General features: G+C 40.0%; 1 protein-coding gene across 3 annotated transcripts in view; it reads right to left on the bottom strand.

Moving 5' to 3' along the window:
* Positions 1–26,395, bottom strand: part of LOC126094477 (DENN domain-containing protein Crag) — a 322,685-nt gene that overhangs the window by 232,504 nt on the left and 63,786 nt on the right. For all 3 annotated transcript variants that reach the window (XM_049908870.1, XM_049908869.1, XM_049908871.1), the window contains exon 10: positions 10,057–10,240. In XM_049908870.1, the coding sequence (XP_049764827.1) occupies positions 10,057–10,240 (184 nt within the window). The remainder of the gene's footprint in view (positions 1–10,056; positions 10,241–26,395) is intronic.

The raw sequence follows: 26,395 nt of genomic DNA, 5'->3' as shown, positions 1-26,395 counted from the left end.
TCTCTTGGGCTTCCACTTTGCCTACACCTCCTGCTCACATCATTCTGGCTCATAGCTGCCCCACCCTGCACCAGGGGGCACTATAGAACTTAAGCTACCACAAAAAAGTAATGAAATCAAGAAAGAACTCAGGATAATCACGCAAGTGGCAAGGGCCAACAGATATAAAGAAAATGACACGAGGAAAATGTACAAGCTGAGGGGGGAGAAAAGGGGACTAATGACTGTAAAAAGGATGTTCATGATAGGAAGTATGTGGTAATGACATATATTGGTGCACACTCTGAATAAATCATGCATTGCTTTAAAAAAGAAACAGTGAACATAGGCTTTTGCATGAAAGGGGCCTTGGGAACAATATGACACTAGAGTATTGGCATTATGCAATAAATTCATGGATTCTGGTGTTTATAAAATAAACTGTCATGACTGCAATAAATTTTATGTTGCCTAAAATGGCCGGAACTTAGAGAGCACACATATGATCAAAACAAGAATGTCCTCGGTGATCGTTTGAAATAAAACAGGCCATTTGCAAGATAATTTAGAAATTTTATACAAGGCATCTAAAGGCTACACCCTAGACATACTAGAAGAAATGGAGAGCTTTGTTCATGGCAAGGAAGAACCACAGCATGTGCTCAATGAACAAAATGATTTCAGACTGAACTGGAATTCTGACATTTTCTGAGACTTACTAGCGAAGTAGTGGTGCTTGCCTGTTGTCCATTGTGTGTGCATCTTCCATGGACTGAGGCAGATATAGCCAAGTTTGAAGTGTCAATGGCGGAAGTAAACACAACAGCCACCAGATGGTGACAGTACCAAAGCCTATAGTTCTTTACATGTCAATACATTTCTATGTATTTTAATATAAACCCATTACATTTTACATCCTCAACCTACGAAAATAAAGAGAGGTTGTAATATAGGTTTATGTACCTTATAGTAGTGTAAAGATGCATTAAGCTGTGCCTTGTATACTGTTATAGCTATATGTTAAAATGTTTAATCAACAAAATTGTCCATTTTAGTTTTTGTGAAGTAACCGTACACTTAATATGTGACAAATTTGAATTTTTAACATAACAAGTCCTAGTCATTATTTTTGTACATTATTTTTTATGAAATAACTGTATGCCCAATTTGTAGATAATATTTTGAATTTTATTTTGACAATTCCACTTTTTTTCTTTATTTAATTTGTACATGTTCAGTGAAAATTAACATTGTCAAGTCCTATTGCTTTTAATACCAACTAAGAGCCACAGAGTGTTATTTAAGGCATGCTGCCTTACTGAAAGGCCTTACTGGAAGCTCTTGTCATGGTATAATTGTACGTGTGACCTGCAAAGATACAGTGTACTGAGTTTTTAAAAATTGGTATGTCTTATTTTTATTTCTATACAATGTATTGCTGTAATTATCCTAGAAATATTACTTCTCATTTATTCTATTTTTGAGAATATAATGTAATTGGATAGATAAAAAATTGACTCACCAAAGGCAGAAGAAAACACACATATAGAACGTATTAAACTTTGTAAGCTTCCTGAGCCAGTGGCTCCTCCTCCTGGCACAAGGGTTAACGGGGAAGGAAGACGAATGAAGGAAAAGAACTGGTAGGGTTTCAGAAAAGCGGTAGAATTTTGAAAAGTCAACCAGAACCCCGGGTCAGGGGAGACTTAATGGATGGATGAGAAGGAAAGACTGATTGTTGGGGACTGCACAGATAAGATTTGAAAACATGAGAACTTAAAGATGCAAGATAAGGTAAAATGTAAGAAAGAGAATACTTCCAAAGCATCATGCACGAGTTCAGTTCCCACCAGCGGAGGTCTGAGAAACAGGTGTCTGGGACAGAAAATCAGATGACAAGTGCTGAAAGAGGCACCAAGGTCATGACTGTCATGTTGTAGAACACTCTCTACAACAGGATATTGTGAATTGCCAGTACACATCCTCTGCTTATGCCGATTCATCCTAACTGATGACTTGGTGGCGGTCATGCCAAAGCAAAAGGCCAAACAGTGTTTAGATAACAGCTGGTATATGACATATATCATTTCACATGTGGCTCTCCCTTTGATAGTACACGTTTAGTCTGTTACAAGGGCGCATTGGGCAAGACTTACAGTGGGGACAGTCATAGGGATAGGAGTGAAGGAGTACAGGGTCTGACAAGGATATTGTGGAGATTGGGAGGGTGACGAAAAGATATTCTAGGTATGATTGGCAAAATGTCTGACAGAATGGACCTCAAGTTGCCAATTGGTCCCTCTGTCAGGTGTTCAGGAGGTGTGACCTGAGGCGGGTGCAGGGTGCATCCCCCTCTGAGGGGTGGGGGGGGGGGGGATGAGTTGGAAGGAGTACCCCATTGGAGATGCTGGCAATCATCTTTCAAGGAATTCCTTGACAGAACACGGAAGCCGGGATGAAATCTCAGTCATCACTGTAATAAATGGCATTGCTGCTGAACACAGGGAAGATACAGCATTGCTGAAAACCATAGAAGCCTTGAAGAATGAAGAACTGACCAAAGGAGAATTCTAATTATAAATCGAATGATGTATATGATGAACTATGACTCAATGGGTGGGAACAACTGCTAGTCATCCCATCTCATCTGCAGTCAACAATCCTGAAGTATTTCCATGGTACTCCAATATATGGTCACCAGAGATTTATGAAGACTCTAGAGCAAATCAGATTGAGATTTATGAAGACTCTACAGCAAATCAGATGCAGACAACACTGGCCAGGTCTCCAACATTAGACACTATGTGAGGCACTGTAAGGAATGCCAATGACGGAAGGAGGTGCCACAGTCATCTCTGGGGCATCTGGTACCAAACCATCTGCAGCGACACAATTCCACCGAATTAGAACTGACGTCTTGGTGAGGTTACCGAAGTCAACAAATGGGAATTGATGGATAACAGACTGCACTGACAGCCTCACTAACTGTGCTGTCAACAAAGATGTGGAAGAGGGCATTTAGAGCAAGAAGCACCCCATATGATGATCTCTGCTGGTGGAAAAGTTTTCCAGTTGAAATTAATATCAGGGATAATTTCATGTTGCAACACTACCCACAGCATGACAACTGCCTAACACCCACAAATGAATGGCATCACTGTACATTTTAATAAGATGTTGGCAGATATGCTCTTGATGTACACTGATGTCGAACAATACTGCATGCTGTTACATTCACATACAACACAGCGAAGTACCACACTACAGGCTTCACATCATTCATTCACTCTACTCATGGTTGCATGGCTGAAAATAAAATGGATACGCTGCTTCCATTCCAACTGGATGATACTCAGGATGACTATGTGAAACATCTGATCACCAGGACTGAAGAAACATAGCAGCTAGCACATGTACTGACCCTGGATGTTTAAGGAGAAAGACTGTAATAATGCAAAGCCAAGTACCAGCCAGTAAGATACAGCCTGGGTTAGTTGGTATGGATTTTTATGCCTTTGTGGAAAGTGGGACTATGAGAAAAGTTACTAAAGCACTACTTTGGGTCATATCATAACCTGTGTTGTTCGTTGGACATCGCAAATGAAGTCGAGGATTATGTCCCTTCATGAAGAAGATGAAAATGCAGACACATCATCCACATCCTCCATATGAAGCCTTACTACTGTTCAGAGGTGCAGATCAACAATGGGGGAGGTTCCAGGGTACTGAGACCCATTTGACAATTGTAAAACTGATGGGAGGGACTATCCTCGATGCTCATAATAGTGAACCGGATGTAACAACATGACCAGAACATAAGGATATGCCAGCACAGCCACACAGATGACAACTGACGAGATCTAGATCCAGGGTGCTGTAGTCTCTTATAATGAGGATGCTTCCAGTTGTGAGTGTTGTATTTCACTGACAATCTGCTTTTGGATTTGGACTTGTTACTGATTGGCAGGGCAATATGTAATGTCCAACTTAGATATGCTTGTACACAACTGTTTCAACAGTTGGGTATACTGACATCAGTTTCACTGAACATTTACTTGCTTATGAAAAGAAAAAAAAAAAAAAAAAAAGGAGTGCGGGTAAGCTACTACAAACAGCATAGTGAACACCTCATTGTGGCCAAGATAGACACGAAGCACATGCCTACTACAGTAGTACAAGTTTATATGCCAACTAGCTCTGCAGATGATGAAGAAATTGAAGAAAAGTATGATGAGATAAAAGAAATTATTCAGATAGTGAAGGGAGATGAAAATGTAATAGTCATGGGTGACTGGAATTCAATAGTAGGAAAAGGAAGAGAAGGAAACATAGTAGGTGAATATGGATTGGGGGTAAGAAATGAAAGAGGAAGCCGCCTAGTAGAATTTTGCACAGAGCATAACTTAATCATAGCTAACACTTGGTTCAAGAATCATGAAAGAAAGTTGAATACACGGAAGAAACCTGGAGATAATAGAAGGTATCAGATAGATTATATAATGGTAAGACAGAGATTTAGGAACCAGGTTTTAAATTGTAAGACATTTCCAGGGGCAGGTGTGGACTCTGACCACAATCTATTGTTTATGAACTGTTGATTAAAACTGAAGAAACTGCAAAAAGGTGGAAATTTAAGGAGATGGGACCTGGATAAACTGAAAGAACCAGAGGTTGTAGAGAGTTTCAGGGAGAGCATAAGGGAACAATTGACAGGAATGGGGGAAAGAAATACAGTAGAAGAAGAATGGGTAGCTCTGAGGGATGAAGTAGTGAAGGCAGCAGGGGATCAAGTAGGTAAAAAGACGAGGGCTAGTAGAAATCCTGGGTAACAGAAGAAATATTGAATTTAATTGATGAAAGGAGAAAACATAAAAATGCAGTAAATGAAGCAGGCAAAAAGGAATACAAATGTCACAAAAATGTGAGCGACAGGAAGTGCAAAATGGCTAAGCAGGTATGGCTAGAGGACAAGTGTAAGGATGTAGAGGCGCATATCACTAGAGGTAAGATAGATACTGCCTACAGGAAAATTAGAGAGACCTTTGGAGAAAGGAGAACCACTAGTATGAATATCAAGAGCTTTGATGGAAACCCAGTTCCAAGCAAAAAAGGGAAAGCAGAAAGGTGGAAGGAGTATATAGAGGGTCTATACAAGGGCGATTTACTTGAGGACAATATTATGGAAACGGAAGAGGGTGTAGATGAAGATGAAATAGGAATGATACTGCGTGAAGAGTTTGACAGAGCACTGAAAGACGTAAGTCGAAACGAGGCCCCGGGAGTACACAACATTCCATTAGAACTACTGACAGCCTTGGGAGAGCTATTCCTACCATTTGGTGAGCAAGATGTATGACAAAGGTAAAATACCCTCAGACTTCAAGAAGAATATAATAATTAAAATCCCAAAGAAAGCGGGTGTTGACAGATGTGAAAATTACCGAACTATCAGTTTAATAAGTCGTGGCTGCAAAATACTAACGCGAATTCTTTACAGACGAATGGAAAAACTGGTAGAAGCCGACCTTGGGGAAGACAAGTTTGGATTCCATAGAAGTGTTGGAACACGTGAGTCAATACTGACCCTACAACTTATCTTAGAAAATAGACTGAGGAAAGACAAACCTACGTTACTAGCATTTGTAGACTTAGAGAAAGCTTTTGACAATGTTGACTGGAATACACTCTTTTTTGAACGGAATGGACAGTGTCTTGAAAGGAGGATATAAGATGAACATCAACAAAAGCAAAATGAAGATAATGAAATGTAGTCAAATTAAGTCAGGTGATGCTGAGGGAATTATATTAGGAAATGAAATAAGACACTTAAAGTAGTAAAGGAGTTTTGAAGTTTGGGGAGCAAAACAGTTGATGATAGTCGAAGTAGAGAGGATATAAAATGTAGACTGGCAATGGCAAGGAAAGCGTTTCTGAAGAAACAATGAGTATAGATTTAAGTGTCAGAAAGTCGTTCCTGAAAGTATTTGTACGGAGTGTAGCCATGCATGGACGTGAAACATGGACGATAAATAGTTTGGACAAGAAGAGAATAGAAGCTTTCGAAATGTGGTGCTACAGAAGAATGCTGAAGATTAGATGGGGAGATCACATAACTAATGAGGAGGTATTGAATAGAACTGGGGAGAAGAGGAGTTTGTGGTACAACTTGACTAAAAGAAGGGATCAGTTGGTAGGACATGTTCCGAGACATCGAGGGATCACCAATTTAGTATTGGAGGGCAACGTGGAGGGTAAAAATCGTAGAGGGAGACCAATAGATGTATACACTAAGCAGATTCAGAAGGATGTAGGTTGCAGTAAGTACTGGGAGATGAAGAAGCTTGCACAGGATAGAGTAGCATGAAGAGCTGCATCAAACCAGTCTCAGGACTGACGACCACAACAACAACAATGAAATTTGTCATAAACAATCAGTCACACTCCGAAAACAGCAAGATTAATAAATGTGATGCTAGAGGAAGAAATGAATTACACAATCCATCACACAGCCTTATACTGGCACAGAAATGAGTGAAGTATTAAATTATAAATATCTCTACTATGAAATACGTAACAATATTATGAAAAGGAAAGTTGCTACTCACCATATAGCGGAGATGCTGAGTTGCAGATAGGCACAACAAAAAGACTGTCACAAATAACTCTATCAGCCATTAAGGCCTTCATCAACAACACACACACACACACACACACACACACACACGAACACAACTCACACACACGACTGCAGTTTCAAACAACTGAAGCCACAATGCAAGCAGCAGCACCAGTGCATTATTGGAGTGGCGACTGGGTGGGGTAAGGAGGACGCTGGGACAAGGCTGGGGAAGGATAGTATGGTGGGGATAGTGCATAGTGAAGTGCTGCAGGTTAGATGGAGGGCAAGGGAGAGGTGGGGAGGGGAATAGCGGAAAAGGAGAGAAGTAAAAAGATTGGGTATGATGGTGGAATGACAGCTGTGTAGTGCTAGAATGGGAACAGAGAAGGGGCTGAATAGGTGAAGACAACAACTAATGAAGGATGAGGCCAGGAGGGTTACAGAAACATACGATGTATTGCAGGGAAAGTTCCCACCTGCGCAATTCAGAAAAGCTGCTGATGGTGGGAAGGATCCATATGGCACAGACTGTGAAGCAGTCAATGAAATGAAGGATATCATGTTTGGCAGCGTGTTCACCAACAGGGTGGTCCACTTGTTTCTTGGCCACAGTTTGTCAGTGGCCATTCATACAGACAGACAACTTGTTGGTTGTCATGCCCACATAGAATGCAGCACAGTGGTTGCAGCTCAGCTTGTACATCACATGATTGGTTTCACAGGTCGCCCTGCCTCTGATGGGATAGCTGCTGTTAGTGGCAGACTGGAACAGGTGGTGGTGGGAGGATGTATGGAACAGGTCTTGCATCTAGGTCTATTACAGGGTATGAGCCATGTGGTAAGGGGTTGGAAGCAGGGGTTGTGTAAGGATGGATGAGTATATTGTGTAGGTTTGGTGGACAGCAGAATACAACTGTGGGAAGGGTGGGAAGGATAGTGGGTAGGACATTTCTCATGAGAAATGTCCAGCCCACTGGCCACAAACTGTGGCCAAATGAAACAAGTAGACCACCCTGTTGCTGAACACACTGCCAAAAATGATGTTCTTCATTTCAATGACTGTTTCACAGCCTGTTCCATATGGATCCTTCTCACGAACACCAGCTTCTCTGAATTGTGCAGACGGGAACTTTGCCTGCAATACCTCCTACATTCCCATAACCCTCCTGGCCCCAACCTTCGTTATTCACTGTTCTCACCCATCCAGCCCCTTCCCTGTTCCCATTCCAGCACTACACAGCTGTCATTCCACCATCACATCCAGTCTTTTTACTTCTCTCCTTTTCTGCTACTTCCCCCCACTCCCCTCCCTCCTGCCCTCCATCTAACTTGCAGGACTTTAATGTCCGCTACCCCCACCATACTATCTCTCCCCCCTCCCCATCGCAGCCTCCTCCTTACCCCCAACCCACTCCCATCATGCACTGGTGCTGCTGCTCGCAATGTGGTTTCAGTTGTCTGAGACTGCAGTCATATGTGTGTGTGTGTGTGTGTGTGTGTGTGTGTGTGTGTGTGTGTCTCATCTATTGTTGACAAAGGCCTTAATGGAAGAAAGCTTTATTTGTGACAGTCTTTTCATCCTATTTGAGACTCAGCATCTCCACTATATGGTAAGTAGCAACTTTCCTTTTTATAATAATGTTACGTTCTATCATGGATACTCCATTGTTTGATTTACTATGCGAAATGTAGTAGATAGTAAAATTAATTTTAAACACAAAATGAAACCATGAGAGAGGGAGAGAGAGAGAGAGAGAGAGAGAGAGAGAGAGAGAGAGAGAGAGAGAGAGAGAGAGAGTGTCCAAATACATAGGCATAGGGAGGGGGGACAAAAATACAAAAAATATATACAAAAAGAAATAAATAAATAAATAAAATAAAAAAATAAACCACCGAAGTAATAAAAAGCTTACCATAAATGTAAATATCAATAATGTAAATGGTCAGGTTTTTGTCAATAAACAAATTGACACATTCCATATTACAGCAAGAGATTGCAACTATGATCCATAGAACATGCAAGTAACTAACTAACTCCTTGAATGAGGCAATGGTGTCTTCAAATTAAGAGACATTGATGTCTTTAAATTAGTGTGTCCCTATGCCATCAGAAGATGGCAGCTGAGGGTATACAGATTCAGGCCTGCATGCATTGATTTACATGCTGAGGTTGAAGAACTCAGTGCATTTACAATGAACACCGTAGTTGAGGAACAACTGCAGGCCATACTTACCCCTTACATTGTAAATCTGATAAAGCAAGGAATATGCATGTGTTCCAAGCAATTACCAATATTTTTCTCATACATGGAGCCAAAAGACAAATGTGTTGACACTTCTTGGCAAATTAAAACTGTGTGCAGGACCAAGACTCGAACTCAGGACCTTTGCCTTTCGCTGGAAGGCGCTCACCAACTGAGCTACCCAAGCATGATTTACGACTCATCCTTACAGCTTTACTTTCGCCAGTGTCTTATCTCCTACCTTCCAAACTTCACAGAAGTTCTCCTGCGAAATTTGTGGGACTAGCACTCCTGGAAGAAAAAATATTGCAGAGACATGGCTTAGCCACAGCCTGGAGAAAGTTTGTAAAATGAAGTTTTTGCTCTGCAGTGAAGTGAGTGTGTTATGAAACTTCCTGACAGATTCAAACAGTGTGCTGGATCGATACTCCAACTCAGGATCTTTGCCTTTCGCGAGCAAGTGCTCAACCGACTGAATTATCCAAGTAGGACTCAGGACCAACCCTCACAGCCTTATTTCCACAAGTACCCCATCTCCTATCTGAGTTGTTGATGCAGTAATAAGAACAATTACACTTTAGTGGAGCTGAGTCCAAAACAATCTGTACCAAGATAATGGTGAGTGATGAGAGCAAATCACATGTCAAGTGCAAAAAAGCAGATAAACACAAAGAAATAGTTTTAGTGTGTGGAAATCCTTCCACAATGACTGTAGCACTCAGGGAATTTCACCAAAAGCAGATGTGACTTCACCTAAAATTGGTGCAAATTTCACCCAACAGTGATGCAAATTTTGCCAAAAACAGATGTACATTTTGGCACAAATAGATGCAAATTTCAGAAAAAATAGATGAGACTACTGTCAAAAACATGCAAAGTTTGCCAAAAATAGATGTTACATTTTCAAGTCCCTAGTAATTAATGTTAATCAAGTATGGTGAAATGGACAAACTCAGCATCAGGATGACAAACAAAAATTTTATTCCAGTCCTCTCATCTGCCCCCAAGACATGCTCTAGACCTATCTCCAAGTCCCACCCACCACAATAAAATGTAACAGATCCAACAGAAGTTTGCTTGATGATATGAAAAAGCATCTCTAATATAAATTCATTCAGCCGTCACTTTCAGTTGCTTTCTATTATAATGATGAACAGCAGAATGTCATATTAACAATTATAAATGACTTATCATACTGTTATATTCTTATATTACCTCCTTCCTCTTTAGTTGGAAATCTCTATCAATGTTACTTTCTTTTGATGTATCTTGAGCCAAACTGTTCACAGTTCTTATGTGCAACATCACTTTCTGTTGCAAATTCTCAAGGCTGTTCCGCAATATCCTGGCTGGTTTCTTTGGGAGCAGCTTTGTACTGAGGCTTCTTCTATCTTCACAGCTGTAATTTCCAAGATTTTAGTAGTCTAACATTCAACAATCTTACAGTTGCAAACTATACTGGCACTGATTTTATTAATCACTTTGTTATGAAATTACTGAAAGATAATGGAATAATCAGTACACTTTCCTACATATTATTTACAAAGTGGCTTATTTTGATAAGTTGTTGCAGCCATGAGCACAAAACTTAAAGATCCACTTGAAATATATTTGAAAAGTTACAGAAGATACAAGATCAGCTGGCAAAATTCCTTGCAACAGCCAATAACACTGTTCGACATGGGTTCTATTTCTGATATTAAAGTATGTGCTTCTAGACCATTTTACCATGGAAAATTCAAATATGTAAACAAAATATCGTTGTCAGGGATACTTTTTATGTAATATGTATATATATGTATATTCACAATTCATGGAAAACACAGAGACGTTATAGAGAAATACGGGTATGTTGCCGCATCATGTAGTGATAGAACGTGATAATTTCTTGTGCAACAGCAGGTGGGAAGAATCAGACATCATTAGGTTATCCCCCGCCACACCTATGTCATTAAGACCACCTGAAACATCTCATTAACTCGAACGGTGACAGCTGGTCGCTGCCTCGGCAGTAAAGCTTCACGCCTACTAGGGGCAGGTGCATCGAGTTTACAACAGTGGTGTTAGCCGCAATTTATGTCAGTCTTAACGAGTGGGTGTTTTGGCTGACAAGTAACTGTCTGTCATATTTCCGAGCATGATTGAATTTTTTAGTTCCTGTGTGTAAATTGATTGAGCCTGGTGCTGAAGGTAAAACGACTGCTTGTCTTTACACATCAGCATTCCTCTAGTTCCCTACTATTAATTTGATACAGGTGTATTACCAAAGTGGTATTTTTAAATTTGCAGAAATGCCATGTCGTCGTGGATGTCGATATAAGCCGGACAACTTCTGCTACATCTGTGGGAAGTTCACTTTTGCCAGAAATAGGAAGAAAATTTCTTCAGTCATAAAGAAAGCATACAAACATTACTTTGGAGTAGAGGTAGAAGACCAAGATAAAGAATGGGCACCACATTTCTGCTGTGCTACATGTTACTGCAAACTAATTCAGTGGTGGAAAAGTAAAGGGAATGTGGCATTGTTTGCTGTTCCCATGGTGTGGAGGGAGCTTAAAGACCATGTTACTGATTGTTATTTCTGTCTAACAAAAATTCAGGGTTTTACAAACAAAAAGTTGAAGAGGCACATTGTTTACCCAGATCTGCCTTCAGCGAGAATGCCAATGCAGCATTCCGACAACCTTCCAATACCTTCAAGAGCTCGAGGTCAAATTCCGAGTGACAGTGAAATAAGTAGTACTGAAGAAATCACAGATGATGATCCTTTATATCACTGCACAAGTGAGTCATCGCCACAATTGTTAACACAGGCAGATTTAAATGATTTAGTATGTGATCTAGGACTAAGTAAACAAAAGGAACAGCTGCTTGGTTCAAGATTACAAGAGTATAATCTACTGCACCAAAGTACTAAAATCAGTGTGTTCAGGCACAGAGAACATGCCTTTCTTTCTTATTTTTCAACTGACGAAGCACTGACATTTTGCAATGACGTTCCTGGCCTGATGAAAGTGCTGAACTTCACTTATATTTCACAGGAGTGGAGACTTTTCATAGATGCATCGAAAACAAGTCTGAAGGGTGTTTTGCTCCATAACGGAAATAAAATATCCTCTGTTCCAGTAGCTTACGCTAGTTTGACAAAAGAGAATTACGAATTCGTACAAAGGATGCTAAATTCATTAAAATACAATGAACACAAATGGAAAATATGTGCAGATTTCAAGGTAATTGCTATGGTACTGGGAATGCAACAAGGCTACACAAAGTATGCCTGTTTTCTTTGCGAGTGAGATAGTTGAGACCGAAATTCTCTCTACGTAAAAAAGAAATGGCCTAGGCGAAGATGGAAAGTCGGTGAAAAGAATGTACAACGTGAAAGTCTGGTAGCTCCTGAATATATACTACTTCCATCGCTTCACATCAAACTTGGCCTGATGAAACAATTCGTGAAGGCCATGGATCCAACAGGCTGTGGGTTTGCATATCTAGCCACAAAATTCTTCGTCTTTCAGCTGCAAAAATAAAGGAAGGTGTATTTGTGGGCCCACAAATCAGGGAGCTGCAGAAAGATGCAAATTTTGAAGCATGTTTAACTGATAAAGAAAAAACCGCATGGGACTGTTTCGAGATGGTGTCGGAAAACTTCCTCGGAAGAAGAAGAGCTACTAACTACAAAGCAATGGAGAAGGATATGATCAAAGCATATCAGGATTTGGGGTGCAATATGTCTTTGAAAGTACATATGATGGACTCTCATCTGGACTACATCACAGAGAGTTGTAGTGACGTATCGGATGAACATGGGGAAAGATTCCATAAAGACATTTCTACCATAGAAAGGCGCTATGAAGGGAAGTTGGTACCTTCTATGTTAGCAGATTATTGCTGGAATATCATTCGAGAGAAGAAAGATTCACAATACAAGAGAAAAAAGTGATGTGCATTACAAGGCAGTGGCTCATTGTTTGTCAATTTTCTGTAATTTCTCATGTCAAATAAATGCTTCAAAGTGTATACACAAAGGTTACTGTGTTATATGTTAGATTCCACCCTCCATTAATGTGATGAACTTATAACATCATAAAGGTGTGCATTTGTTTGTCGAATTTCACCTCACGTTTGCTGCACTATATCAGAAACTGAAAAGATAAATAAAATTGCGATTACTCATAAACTATCCCTGACAGAAAAAAACCAAAAACAGTTTTCAATTCAGCGCTCAAAATACAACTAGGATCACAATATTTTTTATCAGAAATAGAAAAAAAGGTTTTTTTTGTAGAACAGTGTAATTAGTGATGGAACTTTTCTTGAATGTAAAATGAACTGACTCTGGAGTTATAGTCCTTTACACAGAATTCCCCTAGGTTTCAGCATGCATAATTTAAGAATATCCACATAACACACACTGAGTGATCAAAGCTATATTACAAGCAAGAACATCAATACCGTACTGAAAGTTCCATAAATAATGAATTGTCATAGTGACAATAAGAGATTAATGGTCCAGTTAGTGTATCTAAAAACATATTAACAACAAGATCCTTTTGCTTATGTTACTGTACAATGAAAGCACAGAAAAAGATATCATAAGTCACTCTTTTGAGGTTCAACTGTCAAAAAACCATGTTGTGCCAGAAATTTGCATTTGTAAATGGTCACAAATTTTCTTTACCAATTTGACAGCACTTCTCTGAAATAAAGAAAAAAAACAGAAAACATAATGAATACACTGATCAGCACAAAAATAATTATTATTATTTCTTACCATGAGCATGAAACCTAGGTTCTATGGCCACATGATTAAACATCTGACCAACTTCATGTGCATGGAATTAGAAAACCTACTGATTTAAAGAGCCCTTGGGATAGGGCAAATAGTGATGGCTGGAGCTAAATGTGATAGAAACAGAGCTGCTTATTGATGGTTCACATAGTATTGTTATAACTGTCAATAGAAAATAAAAAATTACATTGGTTCACTACCACAGTATATCAGTTCAGTACTTGTATGCTGCCTTCTCCTAATTGACAAGTACTGAGAGACACTGTCATTGACATCCCTTGACACCAACTGTAACTGAAACCCATTTACTAAGTCATATACCAAGTCCTTGTACATTATGTGACTCAACGATTTCTTGTAATTCTGACTATTGCTGGTACCAAAACACGTAAAATATTTATATACATATGTGATCTAGGCAATTCTGTATTTAAGTGTAAAATCAATTGGGTTTGGGGTTACTCTGCTAGTTATGTTGGGGTCTGTAGTTCAAAGACCAGTTTGATGCAGCTCTCCGCGTTACTCTATCCTTGCTAGCCTCTTCATCTCTGAATAACTAAGGCTCCCTACACTATGTGATCAAAAGTATCCGAACACCCCCAAAAACTTAAGTTTTTCAATTAGGTGCATTTTGCTACCACCTACTGCCAGGTATTCCATATCAGCGACCTCAGAAGTCATTAGACATCTTGAGAAAGCAGAATGGGGCACTCTGAGGAACTCATGGACTTCGAACGTGGTCAGGTGATTGGGTGTCACTTGTGTCATATGTCTGTACGCAAGATTTCCACACTCCTAAACATCCCTAGGTCCACTGTTTCTGATGTGATAGCGAAGTGGAAATGTGAAGGTATATGTACAGTACAAAAGTGTACAGGTTGACCCCGTCTGTTGACTGACGGAGACCGCCAACAGTTGAAGAGGGTCATAATGTGTAATAGGCAGACAACTATTCAGACCATCACACAGGAATTCCAAACTGCATCAGGATCCACTACGACAGTTAGGCAGGAGGTGAGAAAACTTGGATTTCATGGTCGAACAGCTGCTCATAAGCCACACGTCATGCTGGTAAATGCCAAACAACACCTTGCTTAGTGTAAGGAGCGTAAACATTGGACAATTGAACAGTGGAAAAATGTTTTGTGGAGTGACAAATCACGGTACACAATATGGCAATCCGATGGCAAGGTGTGGGTATGGTGAATGCCCAGTGAACGTCACCTGTCAGCATGTGTAGTGTCAACAGTAAGATTTGGTGGCGGTGGTGGTGGTATGGTGTGGTGTGGTGTGGTCATGTTTTTCATGGAGGGGGCTTGCACCCCTTGTCATTTTGCATGGCACTATCACAGCACAGGACTACACTGATGTTTTAAGCACCTTCTTGCTTCGCACTATTGAAGGGCAATTCAGGGATGGCGACTGCATCTTTCAACTCGATCGAGCAACTGTTCATAATGCACGGCCTGTGGCTAAGTGGTTACATGACAATAAAATCTCTGTAATGGACTGGCCTGCACAGAGTCCTGACCTGAATCCTATAGAACACCTTTGGGATGGTTTGGAGCACCAACTTTGTGCCAGGCCTCACCGACTGACATCGATACCTCTCCTCAGTGCAGCACTCCGTAAAGAATGGGCTGCCATTCCCCACGAAACCTTCCAACACCTGATTGAATGGAGGCCTGCGAGAGTGGAAGCTGTCATCAAGGCTTCTTCTCTCAAACTTGAATGATGCCTCAGAATGCGTCCTATTAACTGATTCCCTCTTTTAGTAAAGTTATGCCACAATTTTCTTTTCTCTCCAATTCTATTCAGTTTCGTTGACTATATGATCTACCCATCCGATCTTCAGTATTCTTCTGTAGCATCTCAATTCAAAAGTCTCTATTCTCTTCTTGTCTGAACTGTTTATTTTCCACATTTCATTCTGTACAGGGCTACACTTCAGATAATGGTCCAGAAAAGTTTTGCTAACACTTAAATCTATATTCAGTGTTACCATATTTCCCTTCTTCAGAAATGATTTTCTTGCCACTGTCAGTCTACACTTTTTATCCTCTCTGTTTCCTCATAATCAGCTATTTTACTACACAAATATCAAAATTCTTCTAATAATTTTAGTGTCTCATTTCCTAACCTAATTCCTGCAGCATTATCCGATGTGAAAATTTTTCTTTGGTTTCTTTTACTGCTTGCTCGATATACAGATTATTGAACAACAACATTGGGGATACATTACAACACTATCTCACTCCCTTCTCAACCACTACTCTCCTTTCATGTCCTTCATCTCTTATAACATCCGTCTGGTTTCTGTACTAGTTGAATATAACCTTCTGCACCCTGTATTTTACTATAGCCATGAGGTTAGTCTGCCTTGTGTGTTCCTAATTTCTCTGGCATCCTAACTGATCTCCCTCAGGTTTGGCTCCTACCAGTTTTCCATTCTTCCATAAATAATTCACATCAGTACTTATTAAACTGATAGTTTGGTAATATTCACACTTGTTACCAGCTGCTTTCTTTACAACTAGAATTATTATATTCTGAGGGTATTTTGTCTGTCTCACACATCTTATTTCACATATGGAATAGGTTTGTTATGGCTAGCTCCCCCAAGGCTATCAGCAGTTCTGAGAAAATGTCATTTATTCTTGTTTCAATTTCAGTCTTTCAGTGCTCTGTCAAATTCTTCTCACAGTATCATATCTCCTAACTCATTTTCATCTATATCTTCTTCTCTTTTTATATTATTGCCTTCAATTAAATTTCCATTGTATAGTCCTCCTTACATTTCTTCCACCTTTGAGCTTTCCCTTCCTTGCTTGGTACTGGTTTTCAACCTGAGCTCTTGATATTCATATAGCTTCTTTCCTTTTTTTCCAAATGTGTCTTTAATATCCCTGCAGGCTGTATCTATCTTTCCCGTAGATATATATGCTTCTATACCCTTAAATTTATCTTCTACCCATTGCTTCTTAATCATTTTCTGCTTCCAAGTCAATCTAATTTTTAGAAGTTTGTATTTTCTTTTGCCTTCTTCATTTGCTACATTTTTATATTATCTCCTTTCACCATTTAAATTAAATACTTTTGTGACGTCCCAGGATTTCTACTAGGCCTCATCTTTTTACCAATTTGATCCTCTGGCGCCTTCATTATTTTATTTCTCAAAGCTAACCACTCATCTTCTACTGTATTCCTTTCCCCTGTTGCAGTACATCATTACCTAATGTTTCTTCTGAAACTCTCAACAACCTCTGGTTCTCTCAAATTATCCAGGTCCAATCTCCTTAATTTACTACCTTTTTGCAGGCTCTTAAGTTTCAATCTACAGTTCAACGAATAAATTGTGGAACAAGTTCACAATTGCCCCTGGAGATTTCTTACAAGTTTAAAATATGGTTCCAAAAGCTCTGACTTAGCATTATATAATCAATCTGAAACCTTCCAGTGTCTCCACATCTCTTCCATGAACACAACCTTCTTTCATGATTCTTAAACCAAGTATCAGCGATGATTAAATTATGCTGTAAGTAAAATTCTACCAGGTAGCTTCCTCTTTCATTTCTTTCCCAAAGACCATATTCACCTACTATTTTTCCTTTTCCTATCATTGTATTCCAGTCTCCCATCATAATTACTTTACCTCACCCTTAAATATCTGAATCATCTCTTTTATCTCACCAGAATTTTTTTCAATCTCTTCATCATCATCTATTGAGCTAGCTGGCACATACACTTGGCAGTCGTAATTTACAAACTAGTCTCTTTGATCTACAATTAATGTTCAATCAATAATAGATTCATATCTGAATCATGACCTGATAACTATTATCAAACATCTGCTTATTTTCAGTAACTATTGGATAATAAACATTGAAAATCATTTAGCCTTATAGAAGTATAAGAGATTGCCATTCAGTGCTGCCAGAAGTCATAATAAACACTGAAAATCATTTAGTCTTATAGAAGTATAAGAGACTGACATTAAGTGCTGCCAGAAATCATGACACTTTGTAATGCTACTTCGAAGACAATTTTCGATGACTTTTCTGAACTGTATACTGCTGTGTGAATGTGAGCATGAATTGCTCTTTGTGTCTGGTCTAAAAAACGGGCCTGATTCGGAGCGTGTGCTGTGAGTGTTACACAGTAGTATGCATGAGAGTAAGCCCCTATGTGGATGCGTGTCTAGTAGGCCACACTGGTGTATAACGTTTACTGAATACTATGCTTTATATTTTACATGCAGGGCTGGCTGTCTGGTAATGGCCCATGGTCATAAGAAATCAATAACTGTCAAGACAGATGTTTTGTGGAACCGATAAACTAAATGTATTCTTTGTTCTGCTTTGGTCGACTTAACGTGTTAGCGTGCAACTGTCAGAGTTTCTGTGAACTTGGATCCTACCAATAAATGATGCAATGCAGGTTTTCACAGCCAGTATTTGTGTTTTTTGTGATATTTGTTTTATGGGCATTTGATTCTCATCCAAGCTATTTTTCTCTGCCTAACATTTCATCTCCCAGTGCTGCAGACATTGTCAGCAACTATAACAACTCAGAAAGTAGTTACAACATCAAGCGACCTCAGTACGCTGAAGAGTTTATACAGGGTGTTTCAAAAATGACCGGTATATTTGAAACGGCAATAAAAACTAAACGAGCAGCGATAGAAATACACCGTTTGTTGCAATATGCTTGGGACAACAGTACATTTTCAGGCAGACAAACTTTCAAAATTACAGTAGTTACAATTTTCAACAACAGATGGCGCTGCGGTCTGGGAAACTCTATAGTACGATATTTTCCACATATCCACCATGCGTAGCAATAATATGGCGTAGTCTCTGAATGAAATTACCCGAGACCTTTGACAACGTGTCTGGCGGAATGGCTTCACATGCAGATGAGATGTATTGCTTCAGCTGTTCAATTGTTTCTGGATTCTGGCGGTACACCTGGTCTTTCAAGTGTCCCCACAGAAAGACGTCACAGGGGTTCATGTCTGGCGAATAGGGAGGCCAATCCACGCCGCCTCCTGTATGTTTCGGATAGCCCAAAGCAATCACACGATCATCGAAATATTCATTCAGGAAATTAAAGACGTCGGCCGTGCGATGTGGCCGGGCACCATCTTGCATAAACCACGAGGTGTTTGCAGTGTCGTCTAAGGCAGTTTGTACCGCCACAAATTCACGAAGAATGTCCAGATAGCGTGATGCAGTAATCGTTTCGGATCTGAAAAATGGGCCAATGATTCCTTTGGAAGAAATGGCGGCCCAGACCAGTACTTTTTGAGGATGCAGGGACGATGGGACTGCAACATGGGGCTTTTCGGTTCCCCATATGCGCCAGTTCTGTTTATTGACGAAGCCGTCCAGGTAAAAATAAGCTTCGTCAGTAAACCAAATGCTGCCCACATGCATATCACCGTCATCAATCCTGTGCACTATATCGTTAGCGAATGTCTCTCGTGCAGCAATGGTAGCGGCGCTGAGGGGTTGCCGCGTTTGAATTTTGTGTGGATAGAGGTGTAAACTCTGGCGCATGAGACGATACATGGACGTTGGCGTCATTTGGACCGCAGCTGCAACACGGCGAACAGAAACCCGAGGCCGCTGTTGGATCACCTGCTGCACTAGCTGTGCGTTGCCCTCTGTGGTTGCCATACGCGGTCGCCCTACCTTTCCAGCACGTTCATCCGTCACGTTCCCAGTCCATTGAAATTTTTCAAACAGATCCTTTATTGTATCGCTTTTCGGTCCTTTGGTTACATTAAACCTCCGTTGAAAACTTCGTCTTGTTGCAACAACACTGTGTTCTAGGCGGTGGAATTCTAACACCAGAAAAATCCTCTGTTCTAAGGAATAAACCATGTTGTCTACAGCACACTTGCACGTTGTGAACAGCACACGCTTACAGCAGAAAGACGACGTACAGAGTGGCGCACCCACAGACTGCGTTGTCTTCTATATCTTTCACATCACTTGCAGCGCCATCTGTTGTCGAAAATTGTAACTACTGTAATTTCGAAAGTTTGTCCGCCTGAAAATGTACTGTTGTCCCAAGCATATTGCAACAAACGGTGTATTTCTATCGCTGCTCGTTTAGTTTTTATTGCCGTTTCAAATATACCGGTCATTTTTGAAACACCCTGTATGTCAGGCTGCTGGGTTGCACCGACATGCGTTATGGAGCTTTGTTTAGTACTATGGCTCACAACTTGTCTAACCTCAGTCCTTATTATTTTCTATTAAAGTTGTTTTTGTGTTTTTGATTTTCTATGGCCTCTCTGTATATCCAAGCATAGTAATTATTTGATCCTGATAAAACCATGGTCTCAGAAAAATGAATTTGGTGGTTTCCTGGTACCAGCGCATGTTTTGCTACTTTGATTTATCTGTGTTGCCCAGATAACAATGGCTTGTGTTCCTTAAGGCAGGCATTAATGCTGCTTTGGGTTGCTCATATGCACACACTTGGTCCCTTGTGAAAGGGATTTTATATTCTCTGGCTGTGGCAACCTGAGGGTGTAGGTCTTCTGCAAATATTCACGCACCTTCCTTGCAGGTTTAAACATTGTATCAATACAATGTTTTCCAAGTAATCTGCCGATGTGAGCTCTTAACTGGTTTTATGAATGGGAGGAAGACTTTCCCTTTAGTTGTTTCTCTTTCATTAAACTCTCCAGATCTTTTAAGACGTATTGCCCTATTTATTTTTTGTCACAATAGCTCTTTCTTCTGAAGGCAGTTTTTAAATGATCAAATGTACCCTCCAAGTACGGTAGCTCATAGATTCTCTTAGTATGGTCCATCACAAATAGAAAAGAGGAGTTACCAGAACACTAGTGGAGCAGGATTAGAGAATGTGTGAGCCACAGTTCTTGGTGGATGAGCAGCCTTCAGAAGAAATGGCTACTGTGACAGAGATAAACAGGTCACTAAACCCTAAAAAATCTGAAGATTCTAATGAGAATGAACCATCTAAAGGGAAATTTTTCCTTCCATAAAATTGGTCACAGCAGAGTTCTTGGAAGACTTTGTATTGACACAATGTTTAAACCTGCAAGAAGGAGGTGTGAACATTTGGACACTACAAATAACCTACATCTACTGCTTGCCACAGCTGGAGTACTAAAATCCCTTGCATATGCAGTCAAGTGTAAACAGGAACTACAAAAAGAAGCATTAACACTTGCTTTAAGAATCAAAAGAAATATTGTCTGGGCAACATGGATATATGAGCAATAGCTGAACAATGGTTCTCAGATTCGTGAGTGACTCAAAGACTTCTTCAGTAACAGAACTCAATAAGTGGTCCTAGGCAGTCAGTGTTCATCAGAGACAAGGGTATCATCAGGTGTGCCCCAGGGAAGTATGATAGGACCACTGTTATTTTCTATGTATATAAATGAACTGCTTGACAGGTTGAGCAGCAATTTGCGGTTGTTTGCTGAGTGATGATGCTCTGGTGTACAGGAATGTGTCTGCACTGAGTATAACAGACAAAATTTCAAGTTTCTGTGACGAATGGCAACTAGTTCTACATGTAGAAAAATTTAAGTTAATACAGATGAGTAGGACAAACAAACTCATAATGTTTGAATGTAACATTAGTAGTGTACTGCTTGACACTATCAAATCATTTACATATCTAGGTGTAATGCTGCAAAGCAATAGGAAATGGAATGAGCATGTAAGGATTGTAGTAGAGAAGGTGAATGGCTGACTTTGATTTACTGGGAGAATTTTAGGGAAGTGTTCATCTGTAAAGGAGACTGGATATGGGTCACTACTGTGACCAATTGTTGAGTACTGTTCAAGTGTTTGGGATCCGCTCCTGCTCGGTTTAAAGGAAGGCATCGAAGCAATTCAGAGACAAGCTGCTAGATTTGTTACCAGTAGGTTCAAACAACATGCATTTATTATGAGATGCTTCGTGAAGTCAAATGGGAATCACTGGAGGGAAGACAACAATCTCTTCGAGGAGCAGTATTGAGAAAATTTAGAGAACCGGAATTTGAGGTTGACTGCAGACTGAATTCTACTGCTGCCAATGTACATTTTGCATGAGGATCATGAGGGTAAGAGAAATTAGGACTTGTATGGAAGAATACAGACAGCCATTTTTTTTCCTTCCTGTATTTTGTGAATGGAACAGGAAAGGAAATGACTAGTAGTGGTAAGGGTACCCTCTGCCACGCATCTTATAGTGGCTTGTGGAGTATGTATGTGTATTTGTGTGTAGATTGGATTGGATTGGATTGTTTGGGGGAAGCGACCAAACAGCGAGGTCTTCGGTCTCATAGGATTAGGGAAGGATGGGGAAGGAAGTCGGCCGTGCCCTTTCAAAGGAACCATCCCAGCATTAGCTTGGAGTGATTTAGGGAAATCACGGAAAACCTAAATCAGGATGGCCAGACGCGGGATTGAGCCGTCGTCCTCCCGAATCGAGTCCAGTGTGCTATCACTGTGCCACCTCACTCGGTATTTGTGTGTAGATGCAGATGTAGGATGCATTGGGACCATGGAATTATCATACCATGGTTTTATCACGATTGAATCATTACTATGTAAGGATGTACAGAGATGCCACAGAAATTAAAAAACAACTTTAACTGAATATAATAAGGAGTGAATTTAGACAAATTGTAGACCTTAAAATCAAATAAAGCTCAATAACACACACATCAATGGACTCTGTGACCTTAGGCAGTGGCCTGATGATCTCATGAACCAACTGTAGTCTGGAAACGTATAAACAGTTCAGCTTTTTGAACTTGTTTGAGACTGTAATAGTTTTCTGAATTGTTACAGCCACTAGTAGATGATATGTTAGGCAGAGAAATGTGTCTTGGACTACGGCCTAAAGCTCATAAAATAATATCACCAAAAACCTACCATAAAGTTTACAAGCTCACTGCCTAAGCAACTTGCACATTAGGAGGAGGACAAAAATCATATTCAGTGAGAGTATAACAGGGGAGGAACTTACAACATAGAGTTGCATGCCTGGGCAACATCCAGTCTTTGGCAGTGGCAGATGCAGATGATGGCAGTTATACGGTTAGTACTGCTGTGTTCCGAAAAAGTTTGGTGCACAATTTGTAAATTTTTAAAAATTTTTTCCAGCCATGGCCAGACAAGATAGGCCAATGTGGCTGATATGCTATTGTTGACATTACATCAAAACACTCCACAGACACGGGGTTTGTGACACTAGTCATGGCTGAGGTGCCTGGTGCCACTAACACAGTGTGACCAGCAGTTAAGTAACACTTTGTAACTCAGAGTACCTGTGTGCTACTGAGGAACTCTAACAACCTTTACTCAGGGCAGAGCAAGCTAGGAAAAGCTGACGGAACAACTACATGACAAACCTAACCCCCCCCCCCCCCCACCACCACCAGTAGGACTATGTCACAAGCACAGCTGTAAGGTTATAAATATTTGAACTTAGGGGCTCTCAAGCATTTAGTTGTGCCACCATTCTGTCTGCATCTTTAAGTGGTGAGAATAATGGGGTTTTGAGTTTCAGATAAGCCACAGCTAAAACTGTGCGATGAAGATCGGTTTGCAACCTGTCTGCTGATTAATTCATCCAGTTGCACCACAAGGTATGTACTACCTGTGGCATAACAACTGTGGAACGTTTTTTCATCATCATTGATGAAAGTGGCGAGACTGGACTGAGCAAAGGTTGAAAATTGTACAGGTGCTGATAACTGCGCAGTTGAGCGCCCCACAAACCAAACGTCATCGTCATCATCATCGTCATCGTCATCGTCATCATCGTCGTCGTCATCATCGTCGTCATCATCGTCGTCGTCATCATCGTCGTCATCATCATCGTCATCATCATCGTCATCATCATCGTCATCATCATCGTCATCATCATCGTCATCGTCATCATCATACACAAAGAGGAAAAGTTAATGGTTTACATTAATATACATAATGTAGCAACAAGAAAATCTAAGCTTACACATACAATATTGGTCTCAAAGATTAATAAGCTACAAGGTATGTCACACAAATGTGCCAGTAAATTTAAAATAATGACGTAAATGTCTGGTCTTCTGGGCTTGAAATTCTTCTATGTGGCTGGTCCTCAAAGTATTCAGTTTTAAACGAGAGTCAAATGCTATGTGATTTAAGAAATTCATCCCACTTTCTCACACGTAACATAATTCATCTTGCGTAAAAGGAAATTTACTTTGAAAGTAATGCTTTTCAAACCACCATTTGCAATACTATCCTGAGACTGTGAGAAATAGGTTTGATTTAGCAGTTGCCACAAAGAGCTAGAAAAGTGGTGCGTGCACAGCTGCAGTGATGTACGAAGCCCACTTGTTTGTATGTATAAAGCATAAAGAGATATTACATTACGCCATAAAAGAAACCAGACTTCAGAGGATACTCCAAGAGCATCAGAATTTTGTAAACTATACTAAAATGCATAATTTGGCCAGAAGTGCACATTGGTTTGTCCAGATTCACAATGAAGTAGGTCCCACCTGATATTAAGATTTTCTGTGTGGTTTTTGGGACGTAAATTTTCTTCGAGTAGCAGTATGTACTATCTCCTGTTTGGTTCTTTATTATGGCATAAGATGAAAACATGCACTTGAAATTCAGCGAACAATTGAAACTAGCCAATAGTGTGGAATGAATCACTTCGTTTCAAATAAATTGATTCCCTCAGCAGGAAAGATGAATAAAGCCAAATTTCTTTAGCAAATTGACAACAATAACTTCACTGTTCTGCAAAGTGATTAATGCTTGACTGCTAAAAACTTGGAAATAGAATAAAATCAGAAAACAAACTAATAATATACTTTTGCCTTCTGTAATTATGTGAATGTATTTTAACTCACTTGATAGCTTCTGGCCACGAAAATTCATTTTGTTTTCATTTGATGTGGGGGCTATAAGCAAAGAGGGAAGAGCGATATCACTTAACGCAAACATTGGTCACGTGGAGACTACCACCCTCCCGACTACAACTCTGTGCATGTGCGAATCTGGCAGCTACAGCGCGCGAGAAAAATTTTTCTCGTTAGCATTTGGCTGCTTGCTGCTACTGCCGATACAGCTAACAGCCACACTTCAAGAAGCCGGAGGCGGGAGAAGGTATTGCTCATATGCAAGTCAACTGCGCATGCGCATGAGCCTGCTGGCAACTGCTCAAATGAACCTACTGTAAACAGTAGTGACGTCACGCTCATAGAAAGGAGTTTATTGTCACGAAGTATTACATAGTCTTTGCCCTAAGCCCTTTGACATATTTTTGCTGTTTGCAGATGCTTTTGCCTCCACAGTGTTTTCTTGTTGTAAATGGCGCACTTCCTTTGCAACTAAAGATTTATTTTTTCCCTATCATTTATGTTTTACTGCTGCAGTATTATTCTCCATTAGCAGGATACAGTAGCATTCCTTGCTAGAGAATCAATACTTACCAGTCAAAATTACAAAAATTTTACTGAAACTAGAACAATGAAAAATTCCCAGGTCTTTCCCAGATTTCTTGGGTCATATACACCCTGTATAACTGTTTAACTGCATGCCCTGGCATGATTCTGCTTTCTCCATCACTATTTCTCTTGCCCATCCTGACAGACAGCAGCCCGGAACAGGCCGGGTCATTACATTATGTCCCCAAAATGTGTAGCAGTGGGTCATAAGATGGTAAATTTTAAATTTCATTAGATATATTTAGGAACCATTGCTAACTTTGTCGAACTTAAGTGAAGCGGATACACAATGGCTAATGGTACAGAGAACAGTGAATCTGAATTTCTATGAAATGTATTTAATTATCCTGAGCCAGAAAAAAAAGTACAGAAAATTTTGAAAGCAATCAAATCAGTGATAATGATAACGTGAATTTGGCAACAACAGTCTTGGCTACACAACCGGAAACTGAATCTGAAGACATAATCAGGCATTACTTGTATTGCTCCACAGTTTAAATAAGGAAATCCGCCAAGAAATAATCTTGTACAGGGAGTACAAGCAGAATTAAGAAATACAAAAAGCTAACTTGTTGATTTAATTTCACAAAAGCACGATGTGCTCAAGGTGGAATTGCAGAGTAAATGTGATAATCATTAGAGTGAAATCACAGTATAAACACAGTTCAAAGAGCAATAGATTAATGAAAAAAGCCTCTAGCTGGAACTTCCGATTTGGTCTGACAGTACAATCATGGAACTGCAACCAGAAAGCAAAAGTGCACCGATTATGCGAATGCTGCAATGAAACTGCTTGGTGGTGTACAGAGCTTGAAACAAAACCTACCGTATTTACTCGAATCTAAGCCGCACTTTTTTTCCGGTTTTTGTAATCCAAAAAACCGCCTGCGGCTTAGAATCGAGTGCAAAGCAAGCGGAAGTTCTGAAAAATGTTGGTAGGTGCCGCCACAACTAACTTCTGCCGTCAAATATATGTAGCGCTACAAGGGGATGCTTTGTAGGCACAAAGATAAATACTGGCGCCAAAATCTCTGCGTCAGTAAAAAAAAAAAAAAAAAAAAAAAAAAGGTGGAAGACGAGCTTTTTTCTCCGTCCCGAGTTTCGACCACTGCATTTTCGTACATTATCCAACGAAGTAAATACAAATTCCGTATTGTTCATCTTCGAATGTAGCAGAATTTCAATGTACTACGAAAATCCGACTGGCAAGACTGTTTGGGATGTTTGGGATGTTTGTTAATATGGCCAACTCTACGTGTTGAATTTTTTACTACCTG

This window comes from Schistocerca cancellata, chromosome 8 (assembly GCF_023864275.1).
Source record: "Schistocerca cancellata isolate TAMUIC-IGC-003103 chromosome 8, iqSchCanc2.1, whole genome shotgun sequence".
Classification (NCBI taxonomy): Eukaryota; Metazoa; Arthropoda; class Insecta; order Orthoptera; family Acrididae; genus Schistocerca; species Schistocerca cancellata.
Note: the sequence above shows the minus strand (reverse complement) of the source record. Positions and strands in the feature narration are given on the sequence as shown.